The 17,347-nt window shown below is 36.4% G+C and overlaps 1 protein-coding gene across 1 annotated transcript; it reads right to left on the bottom strand.

Moving 5' to 3' along the window:
* Positions 1 to 10,396: 10,396 nt before the first annotated feature.
* On the bottom strand, positions 10,397 to 12,277 carry LOC105214960 (ankyrin repeat and KH domain-containing protein mask). Its single transcript, XM_011188675.3, has 2 exons — positions 11,545 to 12,277; positions 10,397 to 11,446 (listed from the first exon to the last, which is right to left on the bottom strand). The coding sequence occupies exons 1-2, from the start codon at positions 11,914 to 11,916 to the stop codon at positions 10,652 to 10,654; spliced, it is 1,167 nt and encodes a 388-aa protein (XP_011186977.2). The 5' UTR covers positions 11,917 to 12,277; the 3' UTR covers positions 10,397 to 10,651.
* Between the last annotated feature and the right edge of the window lie 5,070 nt (positions 12,278 to 17,347).

Below are 17,347 nucleotides of genomic sequence, written 5' to 3'. Positions count from 1 at the left end.
TGCGGCTTCTTTACTTTCGAGTCATTTATTACTGTTATTCTTATTGTTAGGCCTCTTCAGCTTCTTGAAGTGTAAGTTTTATAGGTCTTCTTTTGAATCGAAGAGTAATGTTTTCTCATTATCAATATTTTAAGAAAACAAGACAGATGAGAAAAAATCTTAAAGCATTATTATATATTAGTTATCCTCATGTTTATTGTGTATTTTTTAAATAGGTAATATTTATACTTAGTCATATTATTTATGACATTGTGACTAAATTTCAAAATTATTTTCGAGCATAAGTGAAATAATATAATACTACTTCTTATTTTTCGTTTGTTTTGCAGATGTTGGAGACTTCTAACTCGCAACTTCGGTAAGTTTTTACACAAATATTGAGATATTGAAATTTTTAAGCCTACAAAATATCAAAAATCCATCCGCTTTCGATCATTCAAATACCAAGATTATTTTCTAAAAATGAAAAACAGTTCAATATTACACCTTTAATGTATCACTCTTGCAAAAATAATGGTCTCTTAATGGCTTACTCATAATCAGCTGATTTCTTTCAATTAGTGATATAAGTCTTGGCTTCAAATCATTGTGCCTTCTAATGGCAAAATGAAGTGGTATGATATTACAGGGTTTTGAATGATGAAAATGGCAATAATCAAGTAAAATATTTTCCAAATAATAATAAGATCAACATTAAGAGAAACTACATTGAACTGAGATCCGAATGTTCTTTAGTTTTACATTTCTTTGTGGTATAGTAAAATATTATGTTGGCAAATATCTCCTTTTTGCTCTTTATTCAATGCTTTATAAAAAGTGTTATAGTGATGGGATTTAATTCAAATATGCACCGTTTCATTCGATAATCTGTTTCCATCTAGGCGGCAACTTCATAATACCCCCTGTCGTAGAAGTCCCCCTCCTTATTTGCGAAGAACTCGGACAGCCACCACCAAGGGCGTTCGCCATGGACAGGAACAGGTGGTAATCACTTGCCGCTATGTCCGGGTTGGTGCCGGTCTAACTCGATGTTTTCCATGATTTGATCGGTATTCGTCGTCACAGGTCGTCCGCCGTTTATCCATGGTGTCGTTTTCAACCGCTCTGAATCGTCGAAACCATTCCTCCACAGTTCGAAGTGATAGAGTACCATCCCCCAAAACACAATTAGTCTCACGGAATGTTTCTCTAGCGGATTTGTCTTTAACGAAGGTAAACTTTAAAATAACGCGAATTTCGGCGTTAGTGAACTCCATGTTTACACGTCTATAACTGTATCCATCCGCCTATAACAATATCTAAACTAATCATGCATAGCGCCGTTTTGTAGGTTATGTCAAGACCTTTCAACGATGTATAGTATTGCCAGATACGAGCTCTGTAGCGCTTTACACTTAGCCGCGAAATTCAAAAGGGATATTTGCCAACTTCGTATATAAATCATATATATTTTATGGATGCCTTGGTCTTTGCGCCAAAATATAGGCAACGTTTTTCAATGGATGAATAAATACCTGTCATCTTTTGATAATAATTAATAATGTACTCTGGGATAGTAAATTACTTCAAATCTCTTTATAAAATATTCCTAAGTTCCAAAATATACTTTTCCGATATTTAAAATATCTTAAAAAATGTATTTTTAAAATCAAAATTATGTTTTATGTCAATTAGTTCTGAGAATTAATCATATTTCGTTCAATATTTGTCTACTGAGTAGGTAAGAGATTACAAAAACCTGATGAAAAATATGTTCCAAAGCAGACAAAAAAAGTCTCTTAAAATTGTTTAAAACAAAAAATATAATAGACCCGAGAATACAGTTTAGTTCCCTAAAAACTTTTCTACCCAAACCTTCAATTAACACTTGCTTAGCAACCAGCTAACTATTTGTCACAGATCCCCCACCAATCCGTTACCCCCCAAACATTACTTTATTCATTGACATACATATAAATGTATATATGTAAGTATGTAATTTAATGGCGTGTCCTATTAATTTTTATATCAATTGCAAGCAGCTTGTCACTCCCAACAAATTCCACCACCAAGCAACCAACAACGCTCACACCATCACACATTCCGCTGATGCCAAACGGTGCTATAGCATCATCTTTGTTACTGTCAATGCGATGTGTCTATTTGTTGTTGTAGGTAGTATTTTTTTTTTGTTTTTGGCTCACACGCCCCGGTCACCAGGCGTTTTGCCCAGCAGTGTGACTTTTAGTGTTTTGAACTTAATTAAAAGCGACAAGCGACTGTCGTCGTGGTTCTAGCCCCTCGTCCTCGTCCTCGCCCTCATCCACGTCTTCGTCTTTATTGTCGTCCTCTACGCTTTCGTCAACCATACTCGTATATACCCGTTGTGTAGGCGTTACTGCTAGCGGCACAGTGTCGCATTGGATTTATGGTTTGACTCGGTGCGCCAAAGGAAACTCGTGTGAGTGTATAATTTTCCTGCTGTCGTCATTCTTTTGCCTTTGTGCTTGTACTTTTTTCCCAACTCATTTCAATTCAAAGATATTTTTCTTTTTTTCTCTATCTCTCGCTGTGCTTGGTTTTTGTCTTTGTGCCCGCACATTTCGACACTTGGCAAGTTTTTCCCTTCTAATTTCGCCGTTACTTTTCACAGTCGAGTTTTGTTGCCATCAAAAGGTATCCAAGAACATAAATATGTGTCTGTCTCTCTGTGTGTCTCATTGGTATACTTTGTCTATTAATGTTTGTTTGTGTTGTTGCTCACATTTGATATGCTCCATATGATGTCCTTATAATCATTTAACTACTGGCAGTCACAATTTTTACACCTCGTGAGTTATTGGCGCAACGAGTCGTCATGACAGCGCTGACATTAATTGTGTCGCTATTAAATTTATTAAATACAAATCATTTTAATTTTATACGCCTATTAAGTAAATTGACAGTAAATGGGCACGTGGGGTGGAATGTGGAATTGTGTTGTTGTATTTGTATAACAAAATTCTTCCGTATAGATTGAAGTTATTTGATACTTTCTATAGATTTTTTCAACTATAACCAGACATTCTGATATTAACGGGTTAGATATTCTTCTCTTCACTTTCGTCAAAGTAACATTGATTGTATTTCTTTCATCCTGAAACTCCATAGAAATTATACCAAATTTTCCAAACTTGGCAACATCTGCATGTTTATTAGTTCCCGTCCCTCCTGCAAGAAGCATAAGGCCACAACTCTGCATCTGTAAAATCCATCCATAATCCTTTATAAAAAATTGATGTAAAGTCGAAAGCTCATCAGTTAGAATAATTTTTATTGAAAAAACCCTGATTCAAGAGAGAGATCGAATACTTAAGGAAATAATTTTATTATGGACCTCTATATCACCAATTTCTACGATAATATACAGTCAAATCAATTTATTAGACAGCTATTCTACATAAATTATATATTTATTTCAAAATATGTCTAAAACTAACATGGATGAGGCTATACTTTACACTCAACTGGATAATGTATTTCTATAAGGTTATACTATACATATAGTCGAAACGACATGAGGTTCCAGCGAGTTGATTCAACAACTCAGTAAATCTAAGCCTCACAACTTATGGAGAAGAACTATTTCATTATATGGAAGACCCATTAGAATGCTCTATTGACTTATCTTATTTGTCGATCATCAGGATATATTATGACATGTTATGAGAGGCGTTGCAAACCAAGGAGACCTACACCAGAAAAATATTATCTACAGCTTATGAGTGTTCTAAAAACTAGACTTCTCTCTCGAGTACTTTTTTTATCCAAAGACACTGAGTCCGTCTCAACTTTCTGTGAGTTATGACTAAAATTCCCAGATCTTTAATCTAAAATTTTTTGCTGATCATTGCTGCTTTCGAACACATAACTTTTTGATTCATCAACCTGATTTTGCTCTCGAACACATACATCATGATATTCCTCATCTTTTTTATAGATTTAGTGAAGGTTTTCTTGTTTTTTGAGAAATACTCTTTCCTTCAGAACAAACTGTTAAAGCAAGACTGTCAATTTCGAGGAATGCTGTTTCTATTCTTCATATAGATCAGTTTTATAAATGAATAACCTATTCATTTAGGGTTCTCTTTATCATTTTTTTGTACCGAAAAGTGTTATTGTCCATTTTCAGCAAACGACCTTTAGACATATATTTCAGATATATGCACCTAGTATAAAAAATATGTAAAGGGTCCAAAAACCCGACTTTTCTATGAAGAATCGACTAAAATTGTACTTTTATTTGTTTTCTGTTAAGTGATATCTCAGTAGTTCAATCTTTAAACGATGTTTTAGTAGTTGTTCGGAAAAGTATTACAGATCTCATTATTTCTGACGTTGGCTGGTTATCCCCTGTAGTCACGACTATAAGAGTATCACTTTATTGTATGTTTTCTGAAATATGTTTCGAAAGTTCATATTCTGGAAATTTTGGGGAAATCGGTTATCCTTTTCCGATGTAATACTTTCATTAAAAAGGCTTAAGTCCGACCGATACAAAGTCCAAGACTTATTGTTTAATGTTAGTGTTTTAAATTTATGCGAGGAAGCTTGTTGGTCCATGGCTAGTGTTGGGATGTATTATAATATGGACTGAACATTATTAGGTCTACAACTTCAGGCTGACTTTGATCTTCAGCTTTCAATTGGTTCAATAAACCACTGATTGTATTCATTCAAGGTTTTACCAACTTCCTCGTAGTTGAAGAAAATAATTCCTAGAGAATCCAAAAACATAAAGCCGGCATTACTTAGAGAACAATAACTGGAGAACGATTGGACGAAATTTTAGTTAAGGCTATTACTCTAATAAAAGGATAGAGATTTTTTTGATTGATACGATCTCTCGTCAGACCGTAAGACTTTCCTACATGAGTTGGAAGATGTAAATGAAGAGGTTTCGTAAAAATGAAATGAATTAAACTATGTAACCTGAATTATAGCAGATCTGAGAAGTACAATATAACTTCTACAATTTAAGTTTTTAAATGAAAGATATCAAAATTTAGCTCTTAAGAGACATTTTACTAACATTTAAATGCAATTCCGAAGAATATTTACCTTTAATCTCCTGCAATTCAATTACCAACACATATGCATTGCCACTTCAACTGACATTGCCAACAATAAAATAAATCGCCGCCAAATAATTAAAATCACAAATAAATAACACTTTTTCGCTACAATTAAAGCTTCATAAATCGCAACTGATTTTTTTGGCGCGCAACAACCGGTCCCGAAGTCTCAGCGCATCATTGTGCAACTCATGCGATGTTTATTTTTTTTAATTTTTTGTTTTTGTAAAGCGGCAACTAAACGCGTAATTTAGCGGCGTCATTGCAAGCAGTAATGTGCGGCGCAATGCCGACAATAAGCGGTGGCACAACATAAATCCTTGCGGAGTTACGGCGGCGAGACTAGACTAAATTTGCTGTGCGCGCTTAATGCGGTCGGAGTTGAGTACAGTTAGTCTGCTGCATAATCCCAGGCGTTGCGCTAATTCAGCAGCCAGCAGACACCCGATCAACACCTACGCAACGGAGTCGTCTCGAAAAGAAAGAGTTAGGGTTGGCCTTGCTGGTGCTGGCGCTGGCAAACCGTAAGAGCGCGCCAAGAGTGTGAGAAGTGTGTGGGAGGAGAGTGCGAGCAGCCGCCGAGGCAGTCGAGCTCGTCGCATTTTTCCAGCGTCTAATTGAGTTGTACACGCTACTAATTGCATTTGATTCTTATGGTTGCCATAAAATACCAGCGTAGACGCGGAGACAGGAGATGGGGAGGAGGTCGAAGGAGAACGCGCGCTCTCTTATATATACATGTGGCTGTGTGCACAACTTCAATTTAATTTCTTCGCAGTATATCCTTTTAGCAGCAATCGCATTTTCGAAGACATTGATAGCGGGTGAAGGCAGCTTCTCTGAACTGAAACTGGGGCGCGGAGGGGGTTAAGAGTGTGAATGGTGCTTGGTGTTGTAGGATCACCGCTATTCGTTGCTATAAAATTTTTCTTGAAATAATTAAATTTTATTGCAGCAAATGAACCCGAATTGAGCGCACCGCACAGCTAACCAGCTGGTTGCAAGTGCAGCGGTGTTGTTGTATATGAAGGTTGCAAAATTTATCGCTGTTTTTTTTTTTTGCTTGTGCGCTTGTCATTTTTCACTCGCTAACTCACTACTCGCTTACTCACTTTTAATTAAGAAGCAATCATTAAATTAAACCAAACTCATTTTGGTGTGCAATAAAAATCGTTGTTGTCTTTCTGCTGCCGTTGCGGCGCTCAAGGTGCTAAGTCGTCACTCTCTGCCAGGACATATTGTGGCTGGCAGGCGAGGCTAAGCGTTGTGTAGTGAGGTGCTTAAATGTGTTGTGTAACTTAGGCAGCAAGTAAAAAGAGAATTTCGGACCTTAAAGCCATTAACTTGTATCAATTGGTGTTCGCTTCGCTAGGGTTGCCAATCAAGCAATTATTTTTGGTATCTATTATAATGTGTATTCTATATTTAATAGAATAAAACTGCAGTATAGGTACAAATGAGCGCGAAAAGTGTTTCAGTATTGAAATTAAATTAAAATATCAGAAAAAAATCAAATTCTATTATCATATTCAGATTCATGAAGACTAATCAGCATTATGACTATAGATTAACTTATCTATCTCTCACCGGCGTAGTATACTTTTAGGCGAATGTCTCATTGGCATTCGGAAAACCAAAAAGAAGGAAGTGAATTGCAAAACTCAAACCTTTTTATTTATTTAATTTGATCTCGATAGCATAAGTAAATCATATCCGTAAAACACTCGCTGGAATATTTAAAAAATAAAGGCGAAATAAAGACTTTCTGGCAAACTTATATTCTCCAAAGAGTCCCATATATCTTGATATAAATCGTTATGTTCTACAAAAGTTTTTCAAATCAGTATATGTCCGAGCGTTTGGTGTGTTCTCTAGAATTTGAGGTACTCCTAAATAGCCAATGGCTTATGATTCGGAATCTTTTTAGGTACTATATCGAATAATTCGGATGGTAAATTAGTTCTCTCGATTAAAATACTCCTGGTTTCAATTCTGATTTTATGAAATACAGTTTTGGGGACCATAGCTTCTCATTGAATACTTATTGATTAAATAGCTAGTGAAATATAGTACTCGTATTAAAGAATACTTCTGAACGAAACTGAACCACAAATGTGATCATTACTACTTTTTAAGTGCTTCAACTCGCTAAATTTAAAATTTGGTAACTTTTCTCTTCCCTATTTTATTAAGTTTTATGTAGAAACTAGCAAAACGTTTCAGTAATGTGTAAACTTCGTTGCATCTTGGTTTAGTAAATAATTAAGTTTTAATAGACGCTTAGATGCAGATAAAAAAGAAACGAGTTCAACATTGGTACAGTGGGTAAAAAGTGCAAAATATTAAAAGAAACCATAATATTGGCTTTTCGTGTTTTTTAGATATACTGAGTGGCTCCGAACATTTTACTTTGTCATATAGGAATAACATTTTTTTCAATATCAGCTTGATCTCTGTTTTGAGTTGGTTTCAAATTGCATTTGGGTACAGTGTCTTTGAAATTTCTTTCAAATTGAGCAACATTATTAATTAATTCGTAATACAGATCATATATTTTGTTATCAAATCTTTAGATAATCTACAGGTAATACTGTAAGGTGTTGCCAGAACGATCTGAAGAAACTTCAAATGCTTAAGAGTTAATCCGAAAAGCCGATGAGTTCACGAAGTGGTTCGTAAAATCAACATAATCTCAACAGTTATATTATTATAGGGACTTAGAAGCTGATTACTAGGAAAACAGTTCTGGAATGGTTTCAAAACTATTTTTTGTTGGTTTTCATAAGATTCCTATAATCTTTCTATCCGCATGGTGTAAAACATATTGAAAAAGTAAGCCACTAAACGCCACATTACCTTGCACATTTGTCTATACATATAAAAATCCTCATCACATATTAATATTAATGCCACCACTGTACGAGTACAACGCAGCTGCATCTAGCGTGCTCACCAAGAAAGCTGAGCGCGCAAGGCGATAATTGAAAAGTGTAATGAAATTAAATAGCTCAAGCAAAAATAAACTGAAGCAACAACACGAAAAAAGCAAGAAACCAACGCACCTGTTACAAACAACAACGTGTTAAAAAGTCAAGGGAAAGCTGAAGAAAGCTTCAGCACAGCTAATGCGTTGAGTTATGTTGAGACTACAATAAATTGTGCGGTTATGTATTATCATAAAAGCGACAGTGATGAGTAAAATGCTTATGAAGTTGATGGAAGTGATGCTGCAGTTGTTGTTGTAGGGGAGAAAACAATATCGCTGGCACCTTAGCTGTTGAGGATTTATGATGATATGATTATATACTGCCAGTGCTGTTATTGTTGTTGTTGCTGTTTTAGCTATAGCTGTTCGCTATGGCTGACAATGACTTTGACGCGCCCGCTTTTTTTTTCTGAAAGTTGTGGAAAACCCAAGTAACGCTGCTTTAAGAACTGATGAAACATTTTTGAGTGACGTTGCATAACTGTTTTGCTTGAAAAGAACGTTAAATTATTTAGTCAGTTTCACTTCTTTTTGTCACGGTTTTCGGTCTAGTAATCAATTAAAATTTAATGAATGTAAGGTGTTGAAAAACAGCAGTTAGAGTAGAGCGAAATGTAGAAGACCCAAATAGGAGCTCAATTTTTATAGGTTCATCATGCTAAATGTTATATCGCGATGAGAAAACACCGAAGTATTACCCGAGACTTTTTACTTTTTTATTTTCCATTCTACGTACGTATGTACGTAGCTTCCTACAATTCCCAGTTATTGGAGGAGGCTATTCTCATTTTGGAGTTCTATTGGAATTTCAGTAACTCTTCAACCAGAAAATGGTTCAAAAATAGTACGGTATATTTTTTCAATTCTCTCCTCTCCAACTTGTAGAAGATTTTACAAAAAGTGGTATAAAAATCTAACACCGGTACTTGAGACTTTGATGATACATTACAACTAACTTGTCACTTTCCAAGGTCTGATGAATTGAACAATCAACTGGTATAAAAGCAGAAGACTGACTTAATCAAATAGAAATTAGATAGTAAGCTGTCATACCACGTAAGAGAAGAATCCCTAGCTATACTAGCTGACTTCAATTCGTTACAACTTGAATAGTGACTAATCGATCAATCAACTGGTAGTCATTAGAATGGCATAATCGATTAGACAATATGTACTATATTCTTTTCAACACATACGATAATATCAAGCGAAAACGGTCGTGATCGAAAGCCGGTGAATCATCCCAAACAGTGGCCAAGCCGGGATTGACGGCCGGAAAGGTTTTGCTGTGTGTTTGGTGGGATTTGGAAGGGAATCATCCATTATGAGCTGCCCCCATATTGCCAGACGTTTAATTCTACCATCTACTGCGAACAACTGGACCGCTTGAAGCAGACGATCGACCAGAAGCGTCCAGAATTGGCCAACTGGAAGGGTGTAGTGTTCCACCAGGACAACGCTAGACCACATACTTCGTTGATGGCTCGTCAGAAGCAACGGGAGCTCGGATGGGAGGTTTTATCGCATCCACCATATAGCTCGGACATTGCGCTAAGTGATTATCACCTGTTCCTGTCCATGACGAACTGCCTTGGTGGTATAAAGTTGAACTCAAAAGAGGATTGTGAAAAGAGGCTGTCCGAGTTCTTCGCAAATAAGGAGGGAGGCTCCTACGAGCGGGATATTATGAAGTTGCCGTCTATATGGAAACAGATTATCGAACGAAACGGCGCATATTTGAACTAAATCCGATCAGTGTAACATTTTTTATAAAGCATTGAATAAAGAGCAAAAAGCGGAAGGGATATTTTACAACCTAATATCACATAGCTTTAATAATCATCCCGGTCAAATGAAAGGAGAGATTCAGTTCAATCTGAATATACTCTTATAGGCCAGTCTTATCAGAAACCTTTGCTCCGATTGATTAAAAAAATTGGTTCAGCTTGTTTTTTATGGTCAGATTTACAACATAAATGATTTCAGCAGGAACAGCATTTCCTAAAAATATGTTACCAAGCAAAATTTTTTCATTTTTTTTTTCAAGCATTCGCTACAAAAAATAGTAGAAATTGTATATTTCATTATAAAATATATACATATTTATTCACACATCAGCACATCAGCATCCTTCCACCAGCAATTTAGCTCGTTAAGTAGTTTATAAAGGCAATCATGACGGCAGATGTCGCTGCAACACCGATCAGATAAGTCAGGAAGACATTGTATCTTTCATACTAAAGAGAGAAAAATAGAACAAAAATATTGACACCTAAAAATATTTAAACAAACAGAAAATAATGGCAACAAATTTGTTTTGCTTCCTCATTTGAAAAAATGTCTCTTGTATTTTTTCTTCATATAAAAAAAACATCAAAAACCATAAAAAACACCAGCAGGACACATGATGAATTAAAAAACAAAGTCATATTAGCACCCAAAAAAATCACAGTTGTAACAATAGGTCAATAGTACGGGTCGTCAGTTAGGAAGGGTCAGTGAACTTGCAGTAGTCATTTGCTTTTTTCGTTTTGGTCTCACACTTCCTCGTGCTACAGTCTGCGTACAGCGCTCAGTCTACAATAATTACTTCGTCGACTAGCAGCACATCATCGTCGCCATCCTGTTCAACGTCATAATAGTCGGTCGTTGGTAGATTGTTGTCCGCTAACTGCTCGTAAGCATCGTTATCGCCGTCGCCTTCATCGATTGTGTCGTAGCCATCGTTTTCAAGATCATCATAATTTTCATCATCGTACTCATCGAAAAAGTATAAATCGTTAGCCTCGTCATCATTATATTCGCCATCGACATCAGCGTCACCATCGTCTTCTTCATCCTCGTACTCTTCTTCTTCTTCGACATCAACTTCCTCGTCAAAGACCTCTTCATTCTCATCCTCCAAACCTTCCTCATCACCAATCTCCGATGCAAAGTCATCTTGGCTATAACTAAAACTCTGTTCCGCCTCCTCTTCGAACTCTGCTGCGCGCAGCTCAACTTCATCATCTTCGCCGGCAGCTTCACTGGCGCTCACAGTCGATGCTGAGTTGGTGGGTGTGGTTGCGCTAGCCGCGTTACCGAAGCTCATGCTTGCGGCAATACCGAATACATCCGTTTCGGCAGCGATTGCCATAAATTCTTCCAACAAGTAGATTTGTTCGGCTGAAGCCTCAGCGGTGGACTCCGATAGCGCAGTAGCCGTGGCTGTGGCCACAGCGGCCGTTGCCGCGGCGACTGTAGCCGATGTGGCATTCAGACGCCTGCGTGTGGGCGTATACTGACTGCTGCTGCTGCCGTCCCCGCTGGCAGTTGCATTGCTGGACATTGCTGTTGTGGGGTCCGTTTCGGAAAACTGTCGCTTGAGCTGCCCGCAAAGAGAGAGAGAGAAAAGCACACAGAAAACGAAGCGAACAAGAGACATTTTTCAATTAAACAAAACGAATTTGCCCTCAAACAACTTACTGAACGTCGTTTCTCCTTCAACGAACCACGGCAGATGGGACAGCGATTGGCCCAGGCGTACTTCTGGTACGATAAGTAGACCTCCAGACATTCATTGCAGAACGAGTGACCGCATGTGATGCGCACCGGCGAACGTTTCTCATCAAGACACAGCACGCAGCGTTCGGTTTTGCTGGACTCACCAGCGGCACCGCTGCCACTGGGCTTATTGGCTAGTTGCTTCGTTAATTTAGTTTTCGCATCGCTACCGGCATTGCCGCGACTCTTGCTACAGTTAGGGCTATTATTACAATTTATATTACTATTGACTTTTTTATTATTATTGCTATCGCTATTATTATTATTATTATCTTCGTCGGCCATATTATTCATTGTTCGTGTGGCTTCTGGGCCGACCTTTGCTAATATGACTGTTTAGTCAAGCACAAATCTCGATCGGTTCCAGCCTGTCAAATGGCTGACAACTTTTCTATGCCTCTCTTTGTATGTTTTCTGTTATTCTTGATTGTTGTATGCTTCAAGTTATTATTATTGTTGTTATTATTGTATTTTATTTGTGATAGTTTTCAACGTCGTCGTCGACGTCAACTTAAAATTCAGCTAGTATGAAAATATATATTTGTGTAGAACTATTTACAGAATTTACTAAGGAAAAAATTGTTGAAATTGTTGTTTTGTATTAAATTTCTGTTTTGAATAGAAAAAATCTCAAAAGTAGACAAAAGGCATTGGCGTAAAACAAAGTGAAGTAGCATTTGAAGTGTGAAGCCTAGATAGGCAAATTGTTGTGAAAAAATATGTGAGAAAAACCTTATAATAAAGACTATACCAAGCAACAATTTAAATTTTTGAAAATCCCGTTTGTTTTGAGAGCGATCGTTGTTGTTGGAGTTCTTGACCTTGTATCTCGCTGAGAACAAACTTTCTCACACAAAACATTAGCTTTAAAACATAAATATTTTATTATTTTTTATGTTTGTAGATGACACGGAGGCCAGAGACTCGCGGTTATTCGAAGTTAGAACATAGCACAGATCGTGATGTGTTCAAACTAGTTTCATATTTCATTAATTTTGACACAATTCATGAAATCACAATTGCAGTTTAACATATCTCGAATCAATCACAATGGTTAAGGAAAGAAAAATGTGACCTCGGGTCTTTAATTCGGACAAAAATCAATATTTTTCCCTAAGATCGATCTTCTGACTAGAAGAATGAGATAAGTTATATTGAGCGCGATCAGTTTGTTTGAAGATAGATAGATAAAAGCGAAGTTCGGGCCGCATTTCTAATGTTGTGGTGAAGTTTTTCGCTGAGTAAGAAAGATCGAGGCAAAGTTGGGATGTCTGATCGTCACAGAACGAAAGGTAGGAGATGTCTTAAATTGAATGCGGCCAGTGAAATTGCGATCATTTTTGAACCTTGAAAGTAGATTACTGTTGCGGATTATATCCTCGAAGAAGTTTGTCACACCATCAATTTATAATTGTTAGATGATTTTAGAATGATTAAGGTTGATAGATAGATTTATTATTTATTAATTGACTGATTATATTTCAGGGGTCTATCTCTGATTTTACATAATATTTTGGATATTGTAAAGATATATTACAGATAAATGAAGTGCCTAAGGTCATAGAGTTGGATTAGTTCACTTTGAAAGACAGGTTATTGTGAAAAAAGGAGACCTAACATAATAAGATCGTTGAGATGCTCGCTCTTTCAGACATACTCTTCAGATTTAGACCAATTAATATGTCTTGTTCAGCATAATATCTTGAGCTTTTATTAATTTAAATTTTAATACTTATTATACCCTGAACAGGGTATATTCAGTTTGTCACGAAGTTTGTAACACCCAGAAGGAAGCGTCGGAGGCCCTATAAAGTATATATATAAATGATCAGTATGTTGAACTGAGTCAATTTAGCCATGTCCGTTTGTCTGTCTGTCTGTTGTTCAGATCGGCTCACTATAGCAATAGCTGCCATACAAACTGAACGATTGGAATCAATGGCTTGTATGGAAAATTTTCGCATTTGACGTGGTATCTTCACAAAATTTGACATGGATTACTGCTTAAGGTATTAATATAATCTCCGAAGAAATTGTTCGGATCGTTTAACTATATAGTCTTAATGCACCTGTGAAGGGTATATTAGCTTCGGAACAGCCGAAGTTGACGTTTTTTCTTGTTTTATTTTAAATTCGCATTTTTATGACAACAAACCTTGCGAATAGACATACATCTAACTCTGACTGTTGATACCTACTGCCTATTCGCTTAACCGCCAAATACACCTATATATAAGTATGTTGTATAAGTTTGACGCTCGTTAATGTGTAAATCTTATTTAAATTTTATTCGTTTTTAAATACAGCGTATACACGATGAACGAAAACGATACGGACAACGGTAACTGCAGTAAAATAAGAGTAGTTTTTAGACGACCCTGACGGAAATTAGAACGCTGTGCGCACAGGAATCTGTACAATTTAGAAGCGAACACTGAATGTCAGCTTATAACAGGTCTTAAATGTAGAGGTATATAGACATTTAAGCTATTCTAGGGTTACAATTTTCTATACAAATATTCCCCAACAGTTCAATGAGGATATTATTTCTTGACTTCAATTTTAGTGATGATCCATTCATTATCTTTAGTTGGATTTTATGCGAAAAACCAAAGCAAAGAGAGAAAATAATGGTTAAGGTGAGTGAAGTTCCGCATTTAGATTTAGAGATCGCCTAAAACTACTGTTCTTCTAACATTTTGACCTGGCTTAACCCTTGACGTTAAACTTTGCATCTTAGTCTTCAATCGCTTTTACTTTCCTGGTGGTAATGACAACCATTCGTACTCTCACATGCTTTTATAAATTATAACCGTCTGTAGACTTGACAAATATCCTTGTCAGGCAATTAGTGGTGTTGGCAGTTTACTGAAATAAGTAGAGGCAAACAGCAAATATGCAAGCTGCGGCATTTAACAGTCACCGTGTAGAATAGAGGTGAGAAAAAGCTTCAAACGAAAGAGAGAAAGACTAATATTGTACCCAGGGTATACAACTTCAGTTGGGTAGTGGTAGTAGTAATAGGTAGTTCGGTATTTATAATGAAGCCTTTCTCAAAAGCGGTGGATCGGTGAAAATAAAAAATTATTATTTCACCTATCTTAGTAACTCATGGAAGATCCACGCAGGCTTGAGCAATATGATAAAAAATAAAAGTTGTGATAATGTTAGCTTTATATGAAGTTCTAGATAATATAAGTATAAGATCTCTTGATATAAATGATTTTATTAGAATTAGTACCGTTCTTTCGAGGAAATATTTTCAAGCAAGAGCTCTTGATTAATTTCCTGAAAAAAGTGTTTCATAAACACTTCACCTATAGAGAAGCCCAGAGATATATTGAAATATCTCTACCTTAAATTGCAAGCCTTAAACCCGATACTGAAGGTGAATTTCAATGCTTTTGCTCTGCTGACCATAACAGTAGTATATCTTGTAGAAAAATAGTAAAAAAACCTTTGTTTAGTAGTATGCATGAGTATTAAATTAACAACTCTCAGTCCATACTACCACCACAACCCTAAAAGTATACATACCCACATTACACTTAGATCTAGATAGTAATTTATAACTCTCGCTCTATGTTCAGCATCGCCTTGTAGTCTGCTTGTAGTTCTTATAGCCGGTATCACTTTAGCTGCTATTCTCAACGCCTTTTCTTTAAATGGCTTTGATGCGCTTTCAACGCCTGCATGTATGCAATGTTTATTCGAGCGTAAGCCTTTTGTTGACCAGCCAATATGGAAGGCCATTAACAAAGCATGCTTGTAAGGACTGCCTTTGCAAGGCATTTTGAATGGCGTGGCGTGTGTATGGTTAAGTGTGTGCTCGTAAGTTATAGTGTATATGTGTTTGAGTATATGTGTCTCTGTGTTCGTGTGTCCGCCAGGCATTGACGCTGTGCTGGAATTCATTAGCCAAATGCATGGCTGTAAAATTGCATAATTTCTTAGCATAAGCGCTTGGGTATTTTACACCTTTTACTGCCATTTCATTACATTTGCTTAGTTACTTATTTACTTACGTACTTGCTTGTGTGATTACTTATAAACATAGGTGAATACTTATATACTTATGTAGGGGATTGCTGAGATATTTATTCAATTTTTTGTGCTTACTTACTCACTTTACTACCTTGACTTACTCCCAACCTCTTTATTGATTACTTACTCAATTCAGCTGCTGGTCAAAAATATTTGCTTTGGCAATTATTAAAGCATAAATATTTGTTGCAAGTAAAGTGGTTAATAAATAAATGTTTTTCCTTTTTGCATTTGTATATAAAATAAATATTTAGTTGTCTACACATACATACCGACATTCTGTTAACTGTTGAATAATTCAACTGTGAATTACACATGAACGCTTTGTTTGCGTGTCTCTGGCTGAAGTGTGCGCTTTGTAAGACACTTAAAGTAGGCATTTTAAGAAATTACACACAAATACATATGCAAAATTGCCATAGACAAATCTGTGTAAATGTGGAAAATATTGGTTGGCCGTCTGTCAAGCTGTTCAAACTGAAAATAGATGTCCGAGCTTTCACAACAAACCCGACGTCTGCGTAACTGTTGGTATGTCTAACGGTCCATTGGTTTGTCTGGTGGTCTAACTGTCTGTGTAATGGTATATCTGTTGGTCTAACGGTATATATATCTATCTAACGGTATATTTGTCGGCCTAACGGTATATATATATCTGTCTAACGGTATATTTGTCTGCCGAACGTTAGATTTGTCTGCCTAACTGTATATACATATGTCTAACGGTATATATATCTGTCTAACGGTATATCTGTCGGTCTAACGGTATATCTGTCGGTCTAACAGTATATTTGTCTGTCCAACGGTTCCGTCTAACGCTCTATTTGTCTCGCTTTCGACAGCTTTGTCTGTCTGGGTATCTCTCTGTTGATTTGTGTTTTGTATCGTTTTCAAATAGTTTTCCATTGAATGCTTCTTAAGTGTATCCTTGGCTAACACCATTTTGAATAGCCGCCCTCTAACAGTAGAAACAGTACACGCACACACATTTATCACTGCACACTGACACACATTTGTCGGCACATCCTTCCGTTTGTTGTTCATTGTTCATTCGATGGGCACTTTCTTTCATCGTTACACGTTACTCTGCCATCTATGTAGCTGTTGTACCAGCATATTGAGCCATTCCATTACATTCACACTCTCTTACATAGGCATAGCCATAGCATAGGCATTTGACATACTGACATAACATTGCATAAACACAATGCAAATATCAAATTTTTGATTAAATTCTACTTGAAAATTTTGCTTTCTCGTCACTTTTTATCTGCAATTTTATTTTATTTTTTTCGTTTTGTTTCTTGCTGTTGCTCTTGCTCTATTCTATTGGCCTCAATTGAGTCATTCAAGCGTGCGGACAAAGCAAATACAAGTTGGCATAAAATATTTATAAACAGTTTGTTTGTTGTTTCTTAGCCTTTTTCTTACTATGCACTACCTGCTGCCACTGGAGACTTTTTAAGAATAGGGAAAAAATATACACCTATTCACTTATAGCCGTGTCAAGGCATAACATTGCCAAAGAAATGCATTCTTTATCAAAAAAATCTCTAATTTTTTTCTTCCTCTACTGAATTGCATCCACATGTCCTTTAAAGGAGTTTACGGCAGTGATTTAGGTAAGTGAAAAAAATGGTTTGCTGTTGCATTTAATTGAATCTCAGCTGTATTCTCTTTC

Source organism: Zeugodacus cucurbitae, chromosome 6, assembly GCF_028554725.1.
Source record: "Zeugodacus cucurbitae isolate PBARC_wt_2022May chromosome 6, idZeuCucr1.2, whole genome shotgun sequence".
In the NCBI taxonomy this organism is placed as follows: Eukaryota; Metazoa; Arthropoda; class Insecta; order Diptera; family Tephritidae; genus Zeugodacus; species Zeugodacus cucurbitae.
This window is presented reverse-complemented; position numbering and strand designations above follow the sequence as displayed.

Bases quoted from the DNA above. Each gene is read 5' to 3' on its own strand.
- LOC105214960 (XM_011188675.3), bottom strand. From the start codon at position 11,916: ATGAATAATATGGCCGACGAAGATAATAATAATAATAATAGCGATAGC. The intron at 11,447-11,544 runs GTAAGTTGTTTG...CTTTGCGGGCAG, and splicing joins TGAAGGAGAAACGACGTTCA to CTCAAGCGACAGTTTTCCGA.